The following is a 17,858-nucleotide window of genomic DNA, read 5'->3' on the forward strand; positions in this document are numbered from 1 at the left end:
CTCTGCTATGGAAAGAGCATCTAGGCCTTTTACTGCTACATAAATGTACTGTCCGTGGCTTTTAGTCACAAAAAAACTTACTAACAAATGGAGCTCCCGCCTACTACTTTGAAAAAAAGATTTGTATCAACACTACAATTTTCCATCATTAAGACTAATAACACAGAGCCTAGTATACATCAAGGGGAATAAAAAGAAAAATCTCACATTCAAGTGGCGGCTGGGTGCTGACCTTTGTTCCCTTTTTTTGTGTTCAACTTAACTCTTTACAAAAAAGAGCCACACGCCACACCAACATGCAGGTGAACTCCAGCTAGTGCTAGTAAAGCATGGCATTCAATTGGAAAATCTGATAAATCTTCATGCAGGATAATGCATTTCATTACAGATTCACTACATTAATTCTAGCTGTATTAAAAAAAAAAAAAAGGAAGAAGAAGAAGAAAAAGAACAGAACTGAATGTGACATTGGATTTTTGCTGTGTTGGTATGGAGGTCGGTTTACTTGCAAAGTGTAAATATATAGTCAGCGCCCCCTTTGAAAAGCAGGTTAATCAAAGCTAGTAGCTGTTCAAAACTACATATGAAATAGCAGGTCATTAACTTTATTTCCCAAGATTTTATTGTGTTGATGATTTAAATGTGCTGATTTGTTTACAACTACTTTAACACTGCCTCTGGTAAAAGATTACCTTGGTTTGGTGAAGCTGTGTTTTCTGGTTATTTGACATTCAATGTTTACATGCAGACAGACATATATAATATACACATGCATCAAAATCTTAAGTTTTGGAGAAGTTAGATACCATAAATACCTGAGAACAAGCACCTACAAACTGAAAACATTTAGGCTTATCAGGATGGAAGTGTGTCTAGGTTTCCTTCATCAGTATTTCTATAAAGGTGTTCAAGTGATATGCGGAACGTATCTTACAAATAATCAGAATATTTCCTTTCTACAATAAATGTGGGAATAGTTATATTGCAGAGGTAAGTTCGCATTCAGCGTTCTAACATAGTCTTTGTTATGGAAGCTTGGTAGCTGACACTGAATATTTCACGGATATCAGTTCCTTCTCCCATCAGCTACAAGTTGCAAATAAAAGATTGCATGGATTCCTGAATTACTTGGCTTAGGAAAATTTGAGTCTTCACTAACCTGTTCTTATTGGAGGTGGTAGCAAAACAGTTGGTCAGCTCCACTGGAAACAGGATTGGGCCCTATGCTGCATTTTCTTCCACCACTTCTGACATTTCTTTCAGACAGAAACAAATCTAATTTGGAATCTGTTTTTAGACAGTGAGTTTAGGTACATGAAAGTGTTGTGAGTGTAGAGATCTAAAAAATATAAACATGATATTGTTAAATAAACCAATTTCCAGCTCCTAGGTAAAAATAGTAGTGGTGAAAGTATTAATAAATTGCTTAAAATGTTTAACTCGTAAGTATATGTTTTGATATTAATTTAGAACAATATAAAGCAGATTTTTTAAAAAAATCTGTTTCTATCAGATTATGCACATTTAAACAATAAGTGGCTCAGGCAAAATAAGTCATTTTAATGTCATCTGTGATAGATTTTCCTTGACAGCTACTGTAAATTACAATTACACTGCTTCTCTCTGCACTTGAAAGTAAGCATTGCAATAAATTATCTTTTATTTCAATCCATCATGTCTGCTTTCAGAAACAGAGAACCTCAAATAAAAGTTCAGCACTATTGTAAGAAAAATACAGTAATTTGTGTTCCAGTTTGAAACTAAAATGTACCTTTCTTTCAAAAAACAATTGTTGGCTTTCAAAAATATTACTAATTATACTTCAACATTTATTGTCATTATAAGGAATCCCTGAACTTGTGCATTCCCTCAGTCTAGGATTACTATTGAGAGAAAAATACTTTTCATATTTTCCCAGTAGAATTTTGTAGTTTCTCGAATTAGATAATATGGTACTATTCAAAATTGGTATTTTTATCACAGCAAATCTAGTTTAGGCTGATGCGGTTTTCAGTAATTTTTTTTAAAAGCAAATATGCCACTCAGTGGTCATTTTGCTAACAATAGATCTAAGAAAAACATTATTACTTCCAATTAAAAAAAAAAATCAGATCCCTAAGTAAGAAAACAATTATCGTAAGTCTGTTATCTCTTTCAGTGTTTCCCAACCGTGTTCACTGCCCAGAAGTGTATGACAGATTTATTTAGCAACTTCAGCCATTCATGCTAAGCTGCTCTGATAAAGTTTCATCCCTGGGGAGAGAAGCTGGCGCTGTGGGAGAAGGGTCCCTAGCTGGGAATCAGTTCACTGGGATGTTCAGCCTGGGTAGCAAAGCAGTCTGTGCCATCTTGTCTGATCAGCCAAACTCTTCCCTTGTGCCACCAGAGAGCCCAGAGAAGCAGTTGCTATCAATGTTGAAAATGGAATTTGTTTCACTTTGTTTCTTCAGTGAGGTCTTAGGATACTGGGTCAGACCTGCCCTGAGAAAAAAGTGACAAAATTTGGTAAAAAGAAAAGAAAATGCAGGTCTGGGGAGTCATGTGTCATCCCCACTCCACCCCCCCAAAAAAAAAGGGTGAGTTCCAGCCCTAAGACTGAATGGATGTTTTTTCCTCTGGAGCTGGGATGCCTGTTATCCCATAGATGCTCCTAGAGTCTGTCAGCAGAGGGCCAGCCCCCTAAGGAAATTCTTTCAGCCTGCTTTTCAGCTTCTTAGCAGGAGGGATTCGTCATCCAAGAGCTCCCTTCAGGGGAGACTCTAGAGTATCAGAGAGAACTTTGTAGAGAGTTGGTCCTGCCTGTTACTGCTTTGTGGCAATTTCCCTGTCGGGCTGCTGGCAGGATAGCAGTGCCTGTCTCCGTGCTCATCTCTCCATTTGGAGAATTAGCTGTTGTCTGGCAACATGGGAGGAGGATGCTCAGGAGGAAACTGACACCCAGCTGTCCTGTCTCTGTCCACTCTCAGAAGCATGATACCGCCATACAAGAGACTCCACCTGTGGGTTTAGGGTTTATGGACAGCCTGGCCCTCAGTGATGTTCTTTTACCAGCTTGGCCGCTACTGGTAGTGCCAGACACTTTGCCTGGCTTTGCCATCAGCAAAAGAGGAGCAACACTGCAGGTAGTCTTGACTCTGCAACCACTGGGCTGGAACACATGGCAGCAAAATGTAAAATCGAGTAGTGGGCTCATTAAGTGATTATGCTTTTAATCCTGCCCAATTCACCTCTGCCCAAGCATGCAACACAGCTCAAAGAATAAAATGTGTGATGATAAATGTTGTCAATGGTTATTTTTAACAGTGATTATTCTGAAAACCCTTTGGGTTTTTTTAGCTTGATGCTGTCGCTGCAGTGTGACTCTGCTGCCCCAGCCTTTGCTCTGGAAGTGATTTGGCTGGGGCACACGCCGTGGCCGAGGGGAACTGGCAGCCTGGCCCAGCCACCCAGCTGTGCAGCTCTCCTTTCCCACAGCAGATGCCAGACAGCCCAGCTCAGCCATGCCACCTCCTCGCAGTCAGGACTCCAGCTGCCTGACCCTACCTACGCTGCCTGTCTGCAAGGAGCAGTGCATGGAGCTGGGGCTGCAGTCTTGTGATGTTGCCTTCCAGGGAAAGCTGGAAAGGCCGGCCACTGCTGACAGGTCCTGAGCCAGGCATTGAGCAAGACCAAAATGTTGAGCTGTTCTCAGCAGCAAATGGCAAACTGGTGTAAAAATGCTCCACTCCTGGGCATCCTGATTTTTAAATCAAATTCCACAGCCTGGGAATCCCAGAGGGTGGAGAGGCTCACCAAGATCAACAGTTCATCATCAGCACTCTTCTGAGAGCTGTTTCAGAGTCCTCCCTGCCAGCATTTACAGCCAACAAGTACATTTACAGGATTGCATGTGCAAGTTGTAGCTGGGGTTAGTAGCTTTGGGTTTTTATGAAAGCTGGGTGTTTTTCTGTAACTCCACAAGGATGTAAGAGCTCACTAGGATTTTTTTTAAGTACTCCAAAGTAAAGCTAGTAGATGTGGAGTGAAATTCCCCATAAGGTGCTCCCAAAGCACATGCAAATACCGAAAAGAGATTGAATGTGGCTGAGTTTCATACCTACAGCTTATTTTCTCCACAGGTTTTCTATGTGTCACTTCAGGTTCATTGACCATATTACATTTCATGTAAAGAATACCCAAGCTCTGTCTGTAGACATTATTAAGCGGGAAGGAGGAGGGCACGAGTTTCTGTCAGTGCAAATGTCAAAGCCTTGTGAGCTCAAAGATCCCCTATTTTGATCACAGACAGTAACTGCAGAAGCACTGATGCCAACAGAGTGGTTTTCAAGCTGTTTGGCAAGAAAGTGGCAGAATTCACCACTGAAATGCACGAGAAGCACTTATTTCACCACGTGAGGATGGGATACTGTCGTAACACTGCCTTCTGTGTGTCCCGGTGCTCACGCGCCCGGTGCCCAGCAAGCAGCTGCTGCTGCTACTGCCACCCTCCTCGGCAAGAGCTTCCCCGGCCCGCAGGAAGGTGTGTAGCCATGGCACTTGGAAGAACAGCTGTCCAGAAAAAGCTTTCTGTCTTGCTACAGAATAATACAAAACATCTGAAAAAATGATCATGCTTTTTCAGTGGCCAGGGATGCTGCGTAAGGACATCAGCAAAGCTGTGTAGTTAGTGGAATTGTTTATGCTTTTGCAAAAAGATGCAGAAGAAGGTGAAAGAAAAGCTTATCACATGTTGCATGGACAGCTTCTCCCATCTCTTTTCAGAGCATCGCTTCACCTGTATGGGAATCATTATCTTATTGCTCTGGGCTCGGTCACCAGCGACCTTCTGTTTCATTTTGTGTATGTTTCGGAGTAGTCTGGCTAACTCATCACTGTTCCCCATGCTTCTTCCTTGGCCTTCAGCATCGTTACAGCTAGCAGTCCGTCTCTGACACAGACGTGGGTTGTGTAATAGAAAGGCAGGGGAGAAAGTTTTTTCCAAAAGTCTTTTTCATCTCTAGTAGGATTTTTCACTGTGTAAACCTTCATACTTTTTTTCCCACATAAATGATGTATAAAATAAAAACCTGGACTTTGAACGCAACCAAATGAAGCCCAACTTCTAGCCTTTTTGGTAACCCTCTTTGCCAGTACTTAGGTTTTGGGGAGCAGCTGAACTTGAAATTTCCATTTTTCTCCAGAGTTAATGAAAGAAATGGGATGAGTCCTCGCATCAGGGCAATGGGTAGGTAAAAGCTAGTATACAAATTCTGCTAAAACGTGCTCTTAAGGTCTGAACACTTCAGCATTATTAACTGTTGGCCTGACTCTCCTCTCTCATTGCCATTTTGCTGTGGTGGAGCATCATGTCCCTCAATTGCAGTGGCATTAAATTCTGGGACAGTGACCCACAGGCACTGGAGCCAGCACTGCAGGGTTTGTGAAGCCTGATGTGCAAAGGGATTGACTCCTACAGCAAGCTGAGGCCACTTTACACCTGAATAAGAGCCTCCCCATGGGGTTTAACATGCTTTAATTTCTGTGAGAGCTTACACCTTTATTTGAGTTTCTTAACTTTTCTACTTTTTCACCTGTAGTCAGACTCAGAGAAAGCATTTGTTAAGGTGTAAATATAGTCAAACCTGAAGTTTTTAAGAGCCTACCTTGTTTTAAAACAACCAAATGAAGCTTTTAATGTTGTAGACGAAATCTTTTCAGGCTAAGTGCCTGCCTGTCTTACTCCTGTTTGATTTTAGAAATAGTTTTGGGGTGATATTTAGGAACTGCATTTGCTTCCTTGTCACTTCTACTACACCTTCAGGTCCCCCCAAATCTCCACACATTTCTGTTTTGGATGTGGGCAGCCCCCCTGGCTGAGCTGCCTCAAGTCACCCCCTCCACTGCTCCCTCCACCACTACTTGAGTAAGGGCAGAGCCCAAGAGTGAAACCTGCAGGCGTGGGGTGGCCCAGAAGCCACAGGACACCCCACATATCTCCAGTCCTCCAGTTTTTAGGGATCAGGATAGGAATTTGCTTTCCCAGCATGGGTAAGGATTGGTGCCTGGCTGTGTTCCTGCAGGCAGCTCTGAGACACTCCTGCCTGAGGCAGACCATGAAGGACAGGACAGATCTCCCAGGCAGAACTGAAACGCCGTAGTTGTTTTTGCTGGTGTAGCGATGGGTTCATTAGAAATACATTGTTAATTAGCGTGAACAGATTTGCTAGTGTTTCAATACATTTTGGTAGTGAATGTTTGCAGTATTCCAAAAGGGAAGCAGCAGGGCTCTTAACTCTCCCTGTGGGTAGCAGGACCTTTTTCTGCAGAAAATCCAGTGGAGGCAGTGGGTGCGCAGCCCAGCACGGGCTCTGCACCTGGGGGGGCCCACCAGGGGCTGCGGTTTGGGGGTGCTGGGGCCTCGGCTGCGCGGCTGGGCTGCTGTTCAGCTGTCCCATGGCAAAAAGAGTTCCCGGTGTGCTTGTGGGAAAGGTTACTCGCCATCAGACAGGGAGACAACACTTAGACGGCAGGGCTGGCACAAGAGCTACCGGCTAATGCTGGCGGCCGTGTTAACTCTGAAACCTAACGGCGGCTCCCCAGTGCTAGCTTCCCCCCTGTCCTTCAGAGTGGCTGCGAAGCAGTGACCCGGCGCTGGGGCGGAGGTGAGGATGTGGAGCCGGGTGGTGGAGCCGGGTGGTGGAGCCGGGTGGTGCCGCCCGGACCAGCGCAGCGGCCGGGGCCGGCTGGCGGGGGCGGTCAGGACGTGCTCCCTCACGGTGTCCCCTTTGCCCCCGCAGCTCCGTGGCGCGGCGGGGCGGCTTCCAGGTCTGCCCCTCTTTCGTCGGCCACGGCATCGGGTCGTACTTCCACGGGCACCCCGAGGTGTGGCACCACGGTAAGGGGCCCCGCGGGGAGGCCGCCTCCCCCCGCGCTGGCGCTGAAATGACGGCGGGGGAGGGCGGTGAAACGAGCAGAGCCACCCCGGCCCCGCACGCTGCCGGGCCCGCCGGGGTACCGGGGGCTCCCCGCGCCGGGCAACTCGTCGTCTGAGTGTCGCGCAGGTATTTTTGAGGACGAATCCCCCGTTTAACGGAGCCGTTGGGGCAGCTGGGCCCCGCGGGCCGCCTCCGCGACCCCGCTGCGGGCGGCAGCCGCCGCCTCCCCGCACGCCCCCACCCCCGCACCCCACCGCGCCCGAACCGCGCCGGCGAAGTTTGTCACGGGGCAAAGAAAAACCTCGGCTGAAACGGTGCAGCCGCCGGAGCCGGCCTGGACGGGGCCGCCGTCGGGGCGGCCGGGGCGGGATGGCTCTCGGCGGGCGCCGCGCTCCGTGCGCCGTACCTGCCAGCCCAAACGGGGCTTAAACCGAGTGCTGGTTGCGCTTACTGAAAAAAGGGAAGAAAAGAAAAAAAAAAAAAAACACCACCCATAACGGCCTTTTTATTTTCTTTTGTAGCCAATGACAGTGATTTGTTAATGGAAGAGGGAATGGCGTTCACAATAGGTTAGTAACTCTCTGCTATGGTTTTCTTTAAAAAAGCACACACAGAGCAGCCCAGATCCGTACCATTTCTTTATTGGGATATAAAAATATCCATGCAGACGGGGGGATGTCGGCGACACTGACCCCTTAGGAAGCAGATTAAAACACCATTTCAAAAAATGCATTAAGGAACGAATTTGAGGAAATAGCTTCCAAATGAGAAGATTTAGAAAAGGAAGTGTTTATTATAAACCTTGCTAAATGACATATTTGACGCCTGGTTTTGGCCAGGCGGAGACCCTGCCGGCATCCTTGGGCTGTGGAAGATGAGAAGGGTGAGACTGCGTGTCCCCGATGGCGTGGCTTGCCGGCGGGCAGCCCGGTGGCTCAGTCACTCGCTGCCGGCCAAAGCCGCTGCCCGGGCCCGGGGCTCTGGCCCCGCGGACGGGGCGCGCTAAATACCAGCCGTGAGGAAAAGCCCTCTTGCTCCCTGTGTGGCTAAATGGCGCGGCAATTAGAGGGAAATAAGAAAATTGATGTTTTGCTGTTTTAATGAACATTTTAAGCCTGTTTAAAAATTTCAAATATTTAAAACTATCTGCTGTTTGTAAGTGTGGTTGGCGCTTTGGTTATTATCCACGGGGTCTTAATTAAAGCTTGATTAAAATTCCCCGCTTTTACAAAAGAGGAATGGGCAACTTCCTACCTTGGTATTTTGTCTTCCTCTTTAGTTCACATTTTAGTGTTGCCGGAGAGTGCCGGTCCAGGGAAGACGGGACCTGTGCGGGAGGGGGGTTGCATGGTGGGACACCCCCATGTCTTGCTTGCTTCACAGTCCGCACACAAGTGTGACTAACTTTGGAATACTTTTTGTTTTCCTTGCTGCAGAGCCAATAATAATGGAAGGATCCCCCGAATTTAAGATTCTGAAGGATAAATGGACTGCAGTTTCCGTAGACAATAAAAGGTGCCTTATATTATTTTTTGGTCTTTCCTAAGCTGTAGAACTGATCGCTGACAGCTGGGGGAAAAAAACAGGTGAGTTTTACAGGCATGGTGGACCCGTTTGCCCACTAATAACTGCTAAATGTGCCTTTCAGATCAGCGCAGTTTGAACATACCATTGTGATTACTTCAGAGGGAGCAGAAATCCTCTCTAAACTGTTTGAAGAAGCCTAAATGTGGAGCAAGGAGTGGAGGAACTCGCTGTACTTCTGGGATTTCCAGTTTCACTCAGGACAGAGGAGTTTTCTGTAATTTCTGTGGGGAATGCGTGCTGCCTAAGTCCACTGCAGGGGACAGAAAAAGCAACTTGGGGGGGCGGCTTTCTGTGTGTTACCTAGTTAGTATTTAATAAAAGTCTGTTGGCTTGTTTGTGACCCTGGAAGCAGCCATGCACAGCCTGTAAGTGCAAAGGGTTTGGGTTATTTAGGGTGAGGGGCAGAAAGCAGGTCCCCTCTCTTCCAGATCCTATATGGGACAAACACGTATCAGATGACACAGTCTCTGTGCAGCTGAGAGGACAGAGGAACATAGTATTTTCCCTTTATAGCTGAGCTATGGAGTCAATTTGTCTTCACTGCAATTAGCACAGTGCTGTTTCCCAGGCTGTAACTTAACAGGATGGAAAAAAGTTTCCCGAGGGTGGCAGGCAGAGGCAGCAGCCTCTTCCCCCGCAGCCTTCCCAGCAGCAGTCCCCCCTTTCCTGCCTCAGCTAATTCCTCATTGCACAGCACAAAAAGTGATTAAAAATGAAATGGGAAGCGCGCTTCTCTGGAGATCAATAATTGCCCTGCTTGAAGAATTAGCCGTTTTGGAGTAATCACTGCTCTGCGGTGCCCACGTTAGTTAAGGGAGAGGCACTCCACGGTTTAAGCGATTAAGGGAAGCAGAGAGGTTTGCGGTCTGGAGGATGAGCCCCGGCTCCTGCCCAGAGCGTGGAGCTGAGGGTCCTCGGAAGCTGGGGGTCCTGCTCAGCCCCGTGCTCGCTGTGGTCCCGTCACGGGCCTCCCGGGGGGCGGGTGTGGGGGGGGGGTGTTGATTTGCAATTAGCAGGTGGCTGAGCGCCCCGTCGGGCTGGACGGGTCTGGCCTTGGCTACCGGAGCAGGAGCCGGTCCTACGAAATGCGGGGTAGCCTTGGAGATAAGCAAGTGCCATCCAGAAGCGCCGCAGACCGGCAGCAGCAGCAGTGCGGGTTTGGTGCAAATAACTTGCCCTTAATCGCAGGGCGGTGCGGTCCCATGCCCGGGGCTGGCGGCTGCACACGCAGGCGACCAGGGCTGCTCAGCACCAGCTCCCTCCGTGGTTCAGGGCAGAAGCAAGCCGCTTTCTTACAGCTTTATTCTGCTGTTTGTTCCCACTCGAGCCCAGCGAGCTGTCAGCTCGAGCAGTTTCTACCAGCATCTTTCCAAAAAGCGGGGACCCCCCCTCAGAACACGGCTACCGCCGCGGGGCAGCTGCTTAGCCCCATCCTGCTCCAGAGGAGCTGGGAAGGCCCGAAAACCTGTAAAAACAAACGATTCAGCCAACAAGTTGACAAATCCCCGGGGATAGCAGCGCGCCGCGGCCGCGGGAGCCGGGGCCAGCCAGCACCGCGCGGGGGTGCGGGCCGAGACCCCCGCCGCCCGGTCACGCTGCCCCTCCGAGGGGCGCGGGGTGTCCCGCGCGTCCCGGGGGCTTTGGCCGCGCCGGGAGCCCCTGGGGGGTCCGGCAGGCGCTGGGCTTCTCCCCGTCCCCTGCCCCTCACCGCAGCGTGGAGCGGGGCAGCCGCGAGAAGGGACCCCCCGCAGCCCGGCAGAAAAGGGGTGCTGGCAGCTCCCGGCGGCCGCTGTTTGCTCCGGGGTCCCCCCTGTAATTCCAAGGGGGCTGCGGGTTGTACTGGCCGCCGCGGAGCGGTGGCAGCCGGGCCCCGGCACTGATGGCGCACGTCGGTAATCCTGACCATGAACAAGACCAAAGGGATGGCCGGGCTGTGCGGGGACGGCCAGCGCCTCGCACCAGCCCCTCACACAGGAGGGCTTCCCGGGCCGGAACGACGGCAGCCCCGACGGGGCGATCGCGGGGTCGGGGTTCCTGGGGTCGGGGCGTCCCGCGGCCGCGGCCCCTCCGCGCCCGCCGAAGGTGCGCTGCCGGGGCCGGCGTCGCACGGAGGGGCGGTGGCGGCCCCGCGCCGTCCGGTCCGCCGGGTTTTGGCGAGGCCGGCGGGACTGTGATCCGCCCCGGGACTGGCCGGCCGGGGGACGTGGCGGCAGAGCCGGGGGGCCGGGGGACGTGGCGGCAGAGCCGGGGAGCGCGGAGCAGCCTGCCCTCCCCGCAGCCCGGCGAAGGCGCCGGGGCGCCCCGTCCCCTCCTCGGGCAAGCGCGCAGACCCGCCCCGGGCGGTCACTTACATGGCCAGGCGGGCAGGGCCGGCTGCCGGAGGAGTCCGTGTGGGGACACACCGCACTGCCCCTTCCCGCGCCAAGCCGCGGCGATTTTGTGAAAATGAACTCTGCGCATCGCGAGAAAAAAAAAAAAAAAAAAAAAGGAGGGGGAAGTAAAAGAGGCGTTAGGAAACGGGCAATTAAAACCGACAGAGCCACTAATGAAAGGAGGAAAAAGGGAAAAAAAAAAAAAAAAAAGACCAGGAGCAGAGGGGCTCGGTTCTGTCAGCTTTGCACAGCCAAGACCCGGGTGCCCCGAGGACCGTCGGTGCCCGGAGGAGCCGGAGCCCCGTGCGGGCGCTGCCGGGGGTGCCCCAGCCCCGCTGCCGGCGGCGGGGAACGGCAGGCCGGCGCCGCGATTTGTTCGGAACGTTCACTTCTGTTGGTGTTCTCCCTTTGCCAAAATGTGTTTGATCACACAGACGTGGTGCCGGGATAACTGCGCACCCTAGACAGCCTAGATGTAACCGGGAAAGTTCAGCCCAGGCCAGATCAAATCCCAGGCTGTTTAATGCTGGAAGGCTGCATGTTGCTATTAGTGTTAAATATATGGCTAATTATGCGTATGAAAATTAAACATCAGTGTTATGCTAATGGGGCCGCCTTCAGCTGTGGATCAGAGCACTTGAGACTAGCATTTAATCAAATGAATCAGTAACTAATACATCTGCACGTGTGAACTTTCACAAGATCATTTTCCTGTTACAGTCACACCGCTGAATTATGAAAGAAATAATTATCAGCACTTTCTAATTATCTAACAAAGTAATTTGGGATTCATCGTGGGCTTTCTGGGGAGGATCTCCCAAGTCCCACCTCATTTACCGCTCACGCACGCGGAAGTTTTCATTTTAAGCTCAAATGCGCCGTTTGGCCCGTTCAGGGCGATTTCTGTTTCGCTGGATTCCCGCCCCCCCCGCCCCCCATCCCCTTAAGAACAAGAACGGCAATTCCCGGGCGGCGCGCCCCGGGGGTGCGGGCGGCGCTGGGACCCGCGGGCCGGGGCGGAGACCGCTGCGCGCCCGGGGGTTGTGCGCGGCCGCGCAGGCGGGGGCCGCCCGCTTTGTCTGCGGATGCCGCCGCCGGCGGCCGGAGTGGGGCAGGCAGCGGGGCCCGCGCAGCCGGCCGGCACCCCCGAGGCCCGCGGGAGCTGGCGGAGCGCGGCTGCCGTCCGTTCCCCGCCGCCTGCGCGGCGAGGGGCGGAGGAGAAGGGCGGAGGGAGGCGCGCAGCCTCCTGCCGAGCTCGGGCTCGGCGCCCTCCGTCGCCGCCGGCGGGAGCGGGCGGCCCGCGATGGGAGCGGGGGACCCAGGCGGCTCCTCGCCCGGGGCCGGCCGGGGAGCGGGGCCAGGGAACCGGCGTGGCCTGGCGGAGGCCGCCGAGCCCAGCCGAGCCGAGCCGTGCCGTGCCGCCGGTGCCGTCGGGGCGTGCGGCCGGCGCTCGGGGACGCGCGGCGCTGCCAGTCCGGCTCTCCGTGCTCACCGGGGTCCGGGCGAGCCCCGAGCGCCTTGGACCAATCCAAAGCGATTATGCAAGACGGCGGACCAATCAGCTCCGCCAGCTCATGAATATTCATAGACTTGGCTGAGTCAAAGCTTTTAGGCGAGTTTGTGTAGATCTACAGCATCATGCTTAGACTTTTCAAAGAGACAAACTCCATTTTCTTATGAATGGAAAGTGAAAAACCCTGTTCCGCTTAAATTGGGTTCTTTCCTGTCCTGAGAAACACAACAGACCCCAAAAAGGCAAGCTGAAGAGAGAACACACACACAGACCAAGCGACAAGAAATGACCATGACTACCATGCCAGAGAGTCTAAATAGCCCCGTCTCAGGGAAGGCTGTCTTTATGGAGTTTGGGCCGCCCAGCCAGCAAATGTCTCCTTCTCCCATGTCCCACGGACACTATTCCATGCACTGTTTACACTCCGCGGGCCACTCTCAGCCTGACAGCTCGTACAGCACAGCTTCGTCCTTCTCCCGACCGCTGGGCTACCCCTATGTGAACTCGGTCAGCAGCCACTCGACCAACCCCTACATCAGTTCAGTGCAGTCCTACCCCAACAGCTCCAGCCTGACTCAGACCCGGTTAGAGGAGACAGGTAGGTGCACTCGGCTTTGGGAAGGGGGGGGGAGGGGGGGAGGGAAGGCAAGGAGGGAGGGAGGATGCTTGTATCAGGGAAAAAAAATCTATCGGGGGGGAAAATTAAATTAAATTACAAAATATTAGTCAAGAGAGGCTGAGGATCACAGGGGAGCAGTACACAGAGCACACAATGCCTGGCTGGAAAAGAAATCAACCCAGATGTGCACGTATTAGTCTTCGTAATTATTTATTGCGTAGCGCTATAAACAATGTATGCAATTAAGGGTAATTAAACCTAAACTGCAGCCTGTAAAAATAGCAAACTTTCTCTGGGAAGACGCCTGGGCTGCCATAATCGCCCGGAGCCTTTGTTAGCGTTACTCGAGCTTCACTTTTCTTCCTTCTCATTATTGTTATTGTTGATGTTGCTGCTGTTATTGTTACTATTGCTGCTGCTATTGCTGTTACTGCTATTATTACTATTTATTCTGCATCGTTTGTTGTTTGTAGGGGCCGAATCGGAGAAAAGCACTGTGGTCGAAGGAGGGGAAGTTCGCTTTAATGGGAAAGGGAAAAAAATCCGCAAACCCAGGACTATTTATTCCAGTTTGCAGCTACAGGCTTTGAACAGGAGGTTCCAGCAAACTCAGTATCTGGCTCTTCCCGAAAGAGCCGAGCTCGCAGCGTCTCTGGGACTCACCCAGACCCAGGTACAGCTCCCACTGAGCCGGCCCCTCTCCCACGTCCTCTCCCTGTGCACCGCCGGCGTGGGAGACCCCACGCGTGATGCAGACGGGTCACGGCCGCGGGCAGCGGGGCCCGGCGCGACGCCCGCCCCGCCGCCGAGGTGCAGCCGGTGCCGCGGAGACCCCGCGGCGGGGGCGGGTGGGGGCGCTTACCGGGTGGTTTGGCATCACAAAATGGCAACGGGCACAGCAGCCCTGGGGGGGTAAGGGGGAGAAGGTGCGAGGCCGCCGGGCGCAGGGGTCCGTCGGACCCCTTAGCAGGGGGGAGGTGTGCTGGACCGTACCGGGGGATGCTGAGCCCTGCCCCGTTCCCCTTCACAGGTGAAGATTTGGTTTCAGAACAAGCGCTCCAAATTCAAGAAGCTGATGAAGCAAGGGGGGGCAGCCCTGGAGAGCAGCGCCTTGACCAACGGCAGGGCTCTCTCGGGCAGCTCGCCCCCGGTGCCCCCGGTGTGGAATACCACCTCCGCCTCCGGTAAGGCCTCGTCGGGGACCCCGGGCACCTACATCCCCAGCTACACGTCGTGGTATCCTTCGGCCCACCAAGAAGCTATGCAGCAGCCGCAGCTGATGTGATTATAAACCCGTTTTCCCCTACCGCAAGCACTATCGATCCCGAAAAGAATTAAAATTATTACGAAAAAAAAAATTAAGTAAAATAACAGGAAAGGGGGAAAAAGAGGAAAAAAAAAAAAAAAAGGAGGGGGGAAGAGAGAGGAAAAACCACAAAAGAAACCCAAGCAAACAAACAAACAGGAGGTCTCTTGCCCATCCAGCCATTAGGACGCTGCACTGAGCTCGGTGCAGGGAGCACAGATGTGATGCGGGCCGGTTCCCACCGCTGACAGCTGACGGAGCGGCCCCGAGCACCGCACAACAGCCTGGGAGCAGAGCGAGCGCCGGCCGCGGCTTTGTGGGACAATCAGAAAAAGATGTTGGGGGGGGGGGGAGCCCTCTCCTCTGTCCTGTCTGTCTGTCTGTGTCTGTTGAAATGTAGGTCATTTATTTACTACCCCGATCTGACCGTCTCTTCAATTGCAAGGGGGAGGGAAGCTGTACAATTTCCAGAGCTTCTTTCCCTCGACGTTTTCTGTACCTTTCACTATCCATCTGTATATTTTTTGTTGTTGTTAAAAGGGGAAGACAGGGGTTTTATTTATTGATTTTAATTACCACTATGAGAGCGCTAGAAACAAACGGACAATCCGGCTTGCGGAGTGCACTGCTCGGACGCACAGTTTACTTTATACACACGCCCCCCCCCCCACCGGCCCCCCACCCCAATAAATCACCGCAAAAGAAGGATGCGATTTTTAACTTTTACAGTAACTTTTATACTTCGCTGGTGTGGAGAGATTTGGTCCGAATGATTTGCATTTATCGCGTATTTAGCAAAGGAAATAAATGCGCGTTGTTCGGTACCTTGAAATGGAATCGCAGCAACTGCCGAGCGCTTTGCCGAGGTGCAGCAAGGCGCGGAGGACGGAACGAGAGCCCCGAGGGCGGCGGCGGCGGGGGGGGGGACACCCGCCGGGGGGCGGGGGCGCACCCGCGCAGCTCCGCTCCGCGCAGCCCCGGCGAGGCTTCCCCGCGGAGAGCCGGCCCGAGGTCGAAATGCACAAACCGACGTGCAGGAGCTACTCGCTGTACATATTTTATTCTTTATTATTATTATTATTATTATTATTGTTCTGTAAACATGTTGCACAAATTTAGCCTTTTTTTAATTATTATTATTATTATTATTATTATTATTATTTCCGTTCTGTTTCGTGTGGCTGTAAAACATGATGCTTTGTGTACTGAGATCTTGACATTTTACTTGTGAAACTCGGAAAATGTGATAAACTGAGCTCGGCTGTGTTTAGTGTCCTATATGTCAAAGTTTAGTTTTATATTGAGAATGTTAACTTATTGCTTTGTATCTGGGGAAGGAAAGGAAAAAAACACACAAATCTTTGTACATAAGTTATAAAGTTTCTTTGAGACAGTAAAATTATGGTTTGGAAAAAGAGACACGCGTGCTCCCTGTCTCGTAGCGCGGGCGGGAGTGGGGCCCGGGCCAGGCTCCTCGGCAGGCGGCGGGGCTGTAAGCGGGGGCCCACAGCGGGGCGGGCAGCGGAGCCCCCGCGGGGCTGCAGGACCCCCGCGGAGGGGCGGCTCGGGGCCGGGGGAGACCCGGGGACAGCTCCCGGGCTGGAGGAGGAACGCGGGCCGGCTGGGCCAACCCCGGCGCCCGCCCCGACAGCCGGGCTGGCTGCCTGGGCCGCTCAGCCCTCGACGGCGGAGCCTCCCCGGTGCTTCCGCGGCTGGTGCCAGCGCCGGGCTCAGCCGTGCCAGCTCTCCGGGGCGGCCCCGCGCCGGGCGCAGCCCGCAGCCGCTGCGGGGGAAAAGGCGCTGCAGAGCGGCGGGGGCGGGGAGCGGCGGGGCTCGGCCGGCCGGCCGCGCGCGGCTCTGCGCGCAGGTTCCGCGGGGGAGCGGGTGTGCAGCCCCGCGGGGGCCGTGCTCACCCGCCCCGGGACACGCACCCGCTCCGCAGCGCACGGGGCAGGCGCGCGGGCGGTGCGCGGCAGCGCAGCATCCGCACCGTCGCGCCCAGGGCGGCCCGCGGGGGTGCGGAAGCCGGCCCGGGAAACACTGCCCGGCTCTGCGCTCCCGGGATGCCACCGCTCGAGCCCGGCCCCGAGCCGCCCGCTGCCCCGAGCGGAGCGGGAGCGGTGCGGCTCCGCAGCGGCCCCGCAGCGCCCCAGGACCCGCGCGGCTCCCGCGGCGGCTGCAGCCGGAGACCAAACGCCTTCGACCGGACAGGAGCGGGGTGGTCAAGCAGCTCGGAGCCCTTTAAAGATATATTAGCTTCTCCTAATTCAATAACGTCTTGCTAACAGTTCAAATAGAGAAATTATTAGTTTTCTCTCAGCGAGGCGGTCTTGAGTTAGAGGCTATTATAATTGTACATTTGAAAATGTTAATCTCAATACAGGCCTAATTAATTCTGCCTTGTTGCTGACAAGTAGTTCATCAAATATCTGATTCGAAGATTTTCATAATGAGGATATTAATTAAACTATGAATAATCCAAAGGTGCTTATATTGAAACAATACCTCATTACAATGATTAAGTCCTGATTTCGAATATTATACCTTTAACAATTGTCACCCCGCAAACACAACCTTATGGATGAGCCTGTAAATGGCAAAATGTAATTTTGGGATATATTTTTTCCTTGTTGGGAAAAAAAAAGTGCCCCTCATTTTCAAACACTTCTGAAATAGGTTACACACAGCTTAATGATGATCAAAATGACTCTTTTCTGCAAAAAAAGACCCCAAAGTGCGCGTACAGCTGCAAACCCAAGAGGGTCAGCATCATTTCACTGTATTCTCTTCTTGATTACAAGCCGAGCCCATCAAACACAACATAATTACAGTAATTTCAGGTTTATTTATTCTAATGCAGTTTCCCCATCTCTCTGGTAATTATGAGCAATTTTTTCGCCCAGGGAATCTTTTTGCATTAACAAAAGAGATAACGCACTGAAAGCCAAATTTGCTGTGCATTGAGAAAAGCGAAGAAAAAAAAAATAAAATAGGTGCGAGCTGCCATCTCTGCAATTCTCCTATATTGGAGCTCTGCAAATTGCTTGCAGGTGTATGGAGCAGAGCTGTCAATAGGAAGGGGCTTCCAAATTAGCAAATGCACAATGTTGAAGTAATGAAGACAGACTTAGCAAAATTGCCAAACAACAGATACCTCTTTAATATCTTCCACCCAAAAAGAAAAAGGGGGGAAAAAATCCCTTTGGAGTGTCCCTGCGAACCCCCTTGAATGGCTGGGAGATGTTGTATGCGTGTCAATCTAATTGCAGAGCACAGAGCGGCCCCTGAAGCTGCGGGGGGGGGGGAATCAAATATCGGAGCCCGAGCCCGTCTGCACTCGGAATTTGCTCCCTTAGTTTGACAGAGGGGCATCAACAATCCCCGCCGCCGCCCGCTCCGCTCTCCCCGCCGCCGGCCGCCGGCCCCGCTCCCGCCACCGCCGCCGCTCTCACGCCGGTGACAAAGTGCCATGTGCCCCCTCGCCCGGTGCCCTCCCCTCCCGCCTCTGGGCGCCGGGCGGTAACGCTGCCCTTTGCAAGGAACCGAC

The 17,858-nt window shown here is 52.5% G+C and overlaps 2 protein-coding genes across 6 annotated transcripts in view; both read left to right on the top strand.

Annotated features, from left to right (window-relative positions):
- Window positions 1–8,865, top strand: part of METAP1D (methionyl aminopeptidase type 1D, mitochondrial) — a 49,523-nt gene extending 40,658 nt beyond the window's left edge. For all 4 annotated transcript variants that reach the window (XM_037398097.1, XM_037398096.1, XM_037398098.1 and 1 more), the window contains 4 exons: window positions 6,777–6,874; window positions 7,436–7,483; window positions 8,351–8,429; window positions 8,563–8,865. In XM_037398097.1, coding sequence (XP_037253994.1) covers window positions 6,777–6,874; window positions 7,436–7,483; window positions 8,351–8,429; window positions 8,563–8,641 — 304 coding nt within the window. In that variant the 3' untranslated portion in view covers window positions 8,642–8,865. The remainder of the gene's footprint in view (window positions 1–6,776; window positions 6,875–7,435; window positions 7,484–8,350; window positions 8,430–8,562) is intronic.
- Window positions 8,866–12,514: 3,649 nt separating this feature from the next.
- DLX1 (distal-less homeobox 1) lies at window positions 12,515–14,413 on the top strand. Of its 2 annotated transcripts, XM_037398161.1 has the most exons (3): window positions 12,515–12,984; window positions 13,479–13,678; window positions 14,036–14,413. In XM_037398161.1, the coding sequence occupies exons 1-3, from the start codon at window positions 12,672–12,674 to the stop codon at window positions 14,288–14,290; spliced, it is 768 nt and encodes a 255-aa protein (XP_037254058.1). In that variant the 5' UTR covers window positions 12,515–12,671; the 3' UTR covers window positions 14,291–14,413. The 2 variants fall into 2 exon arrangements, with proteins under 2 accessions (XP_037254058.1, XP_037254059.1); XM_037398162.1 differs by lacking the exon at window positions 13,479–13,678 and having other exon boundaries at window positions 12,672–12,984; window positions 14,036–14,251.
- The last annotated feature ends 3,445 nt before the right edge of the window (window positions 14,414–17,858 follow it).

This window comes from Falco rusticolus, chromosome 8 (genome assembly GCF_015220075.1).
Source record: "Falco rusticolus isolate bFalRus1 chromosome 8, bFalRus1.pri, whole genome shotgun sequence".
NCBI classification, from domain to species: domain Eukaryota; kingdom Metazoa; phylum Chordata; class Aves; order Falconiformes; family Falconidae; genus Falco; species Falco rusticolus.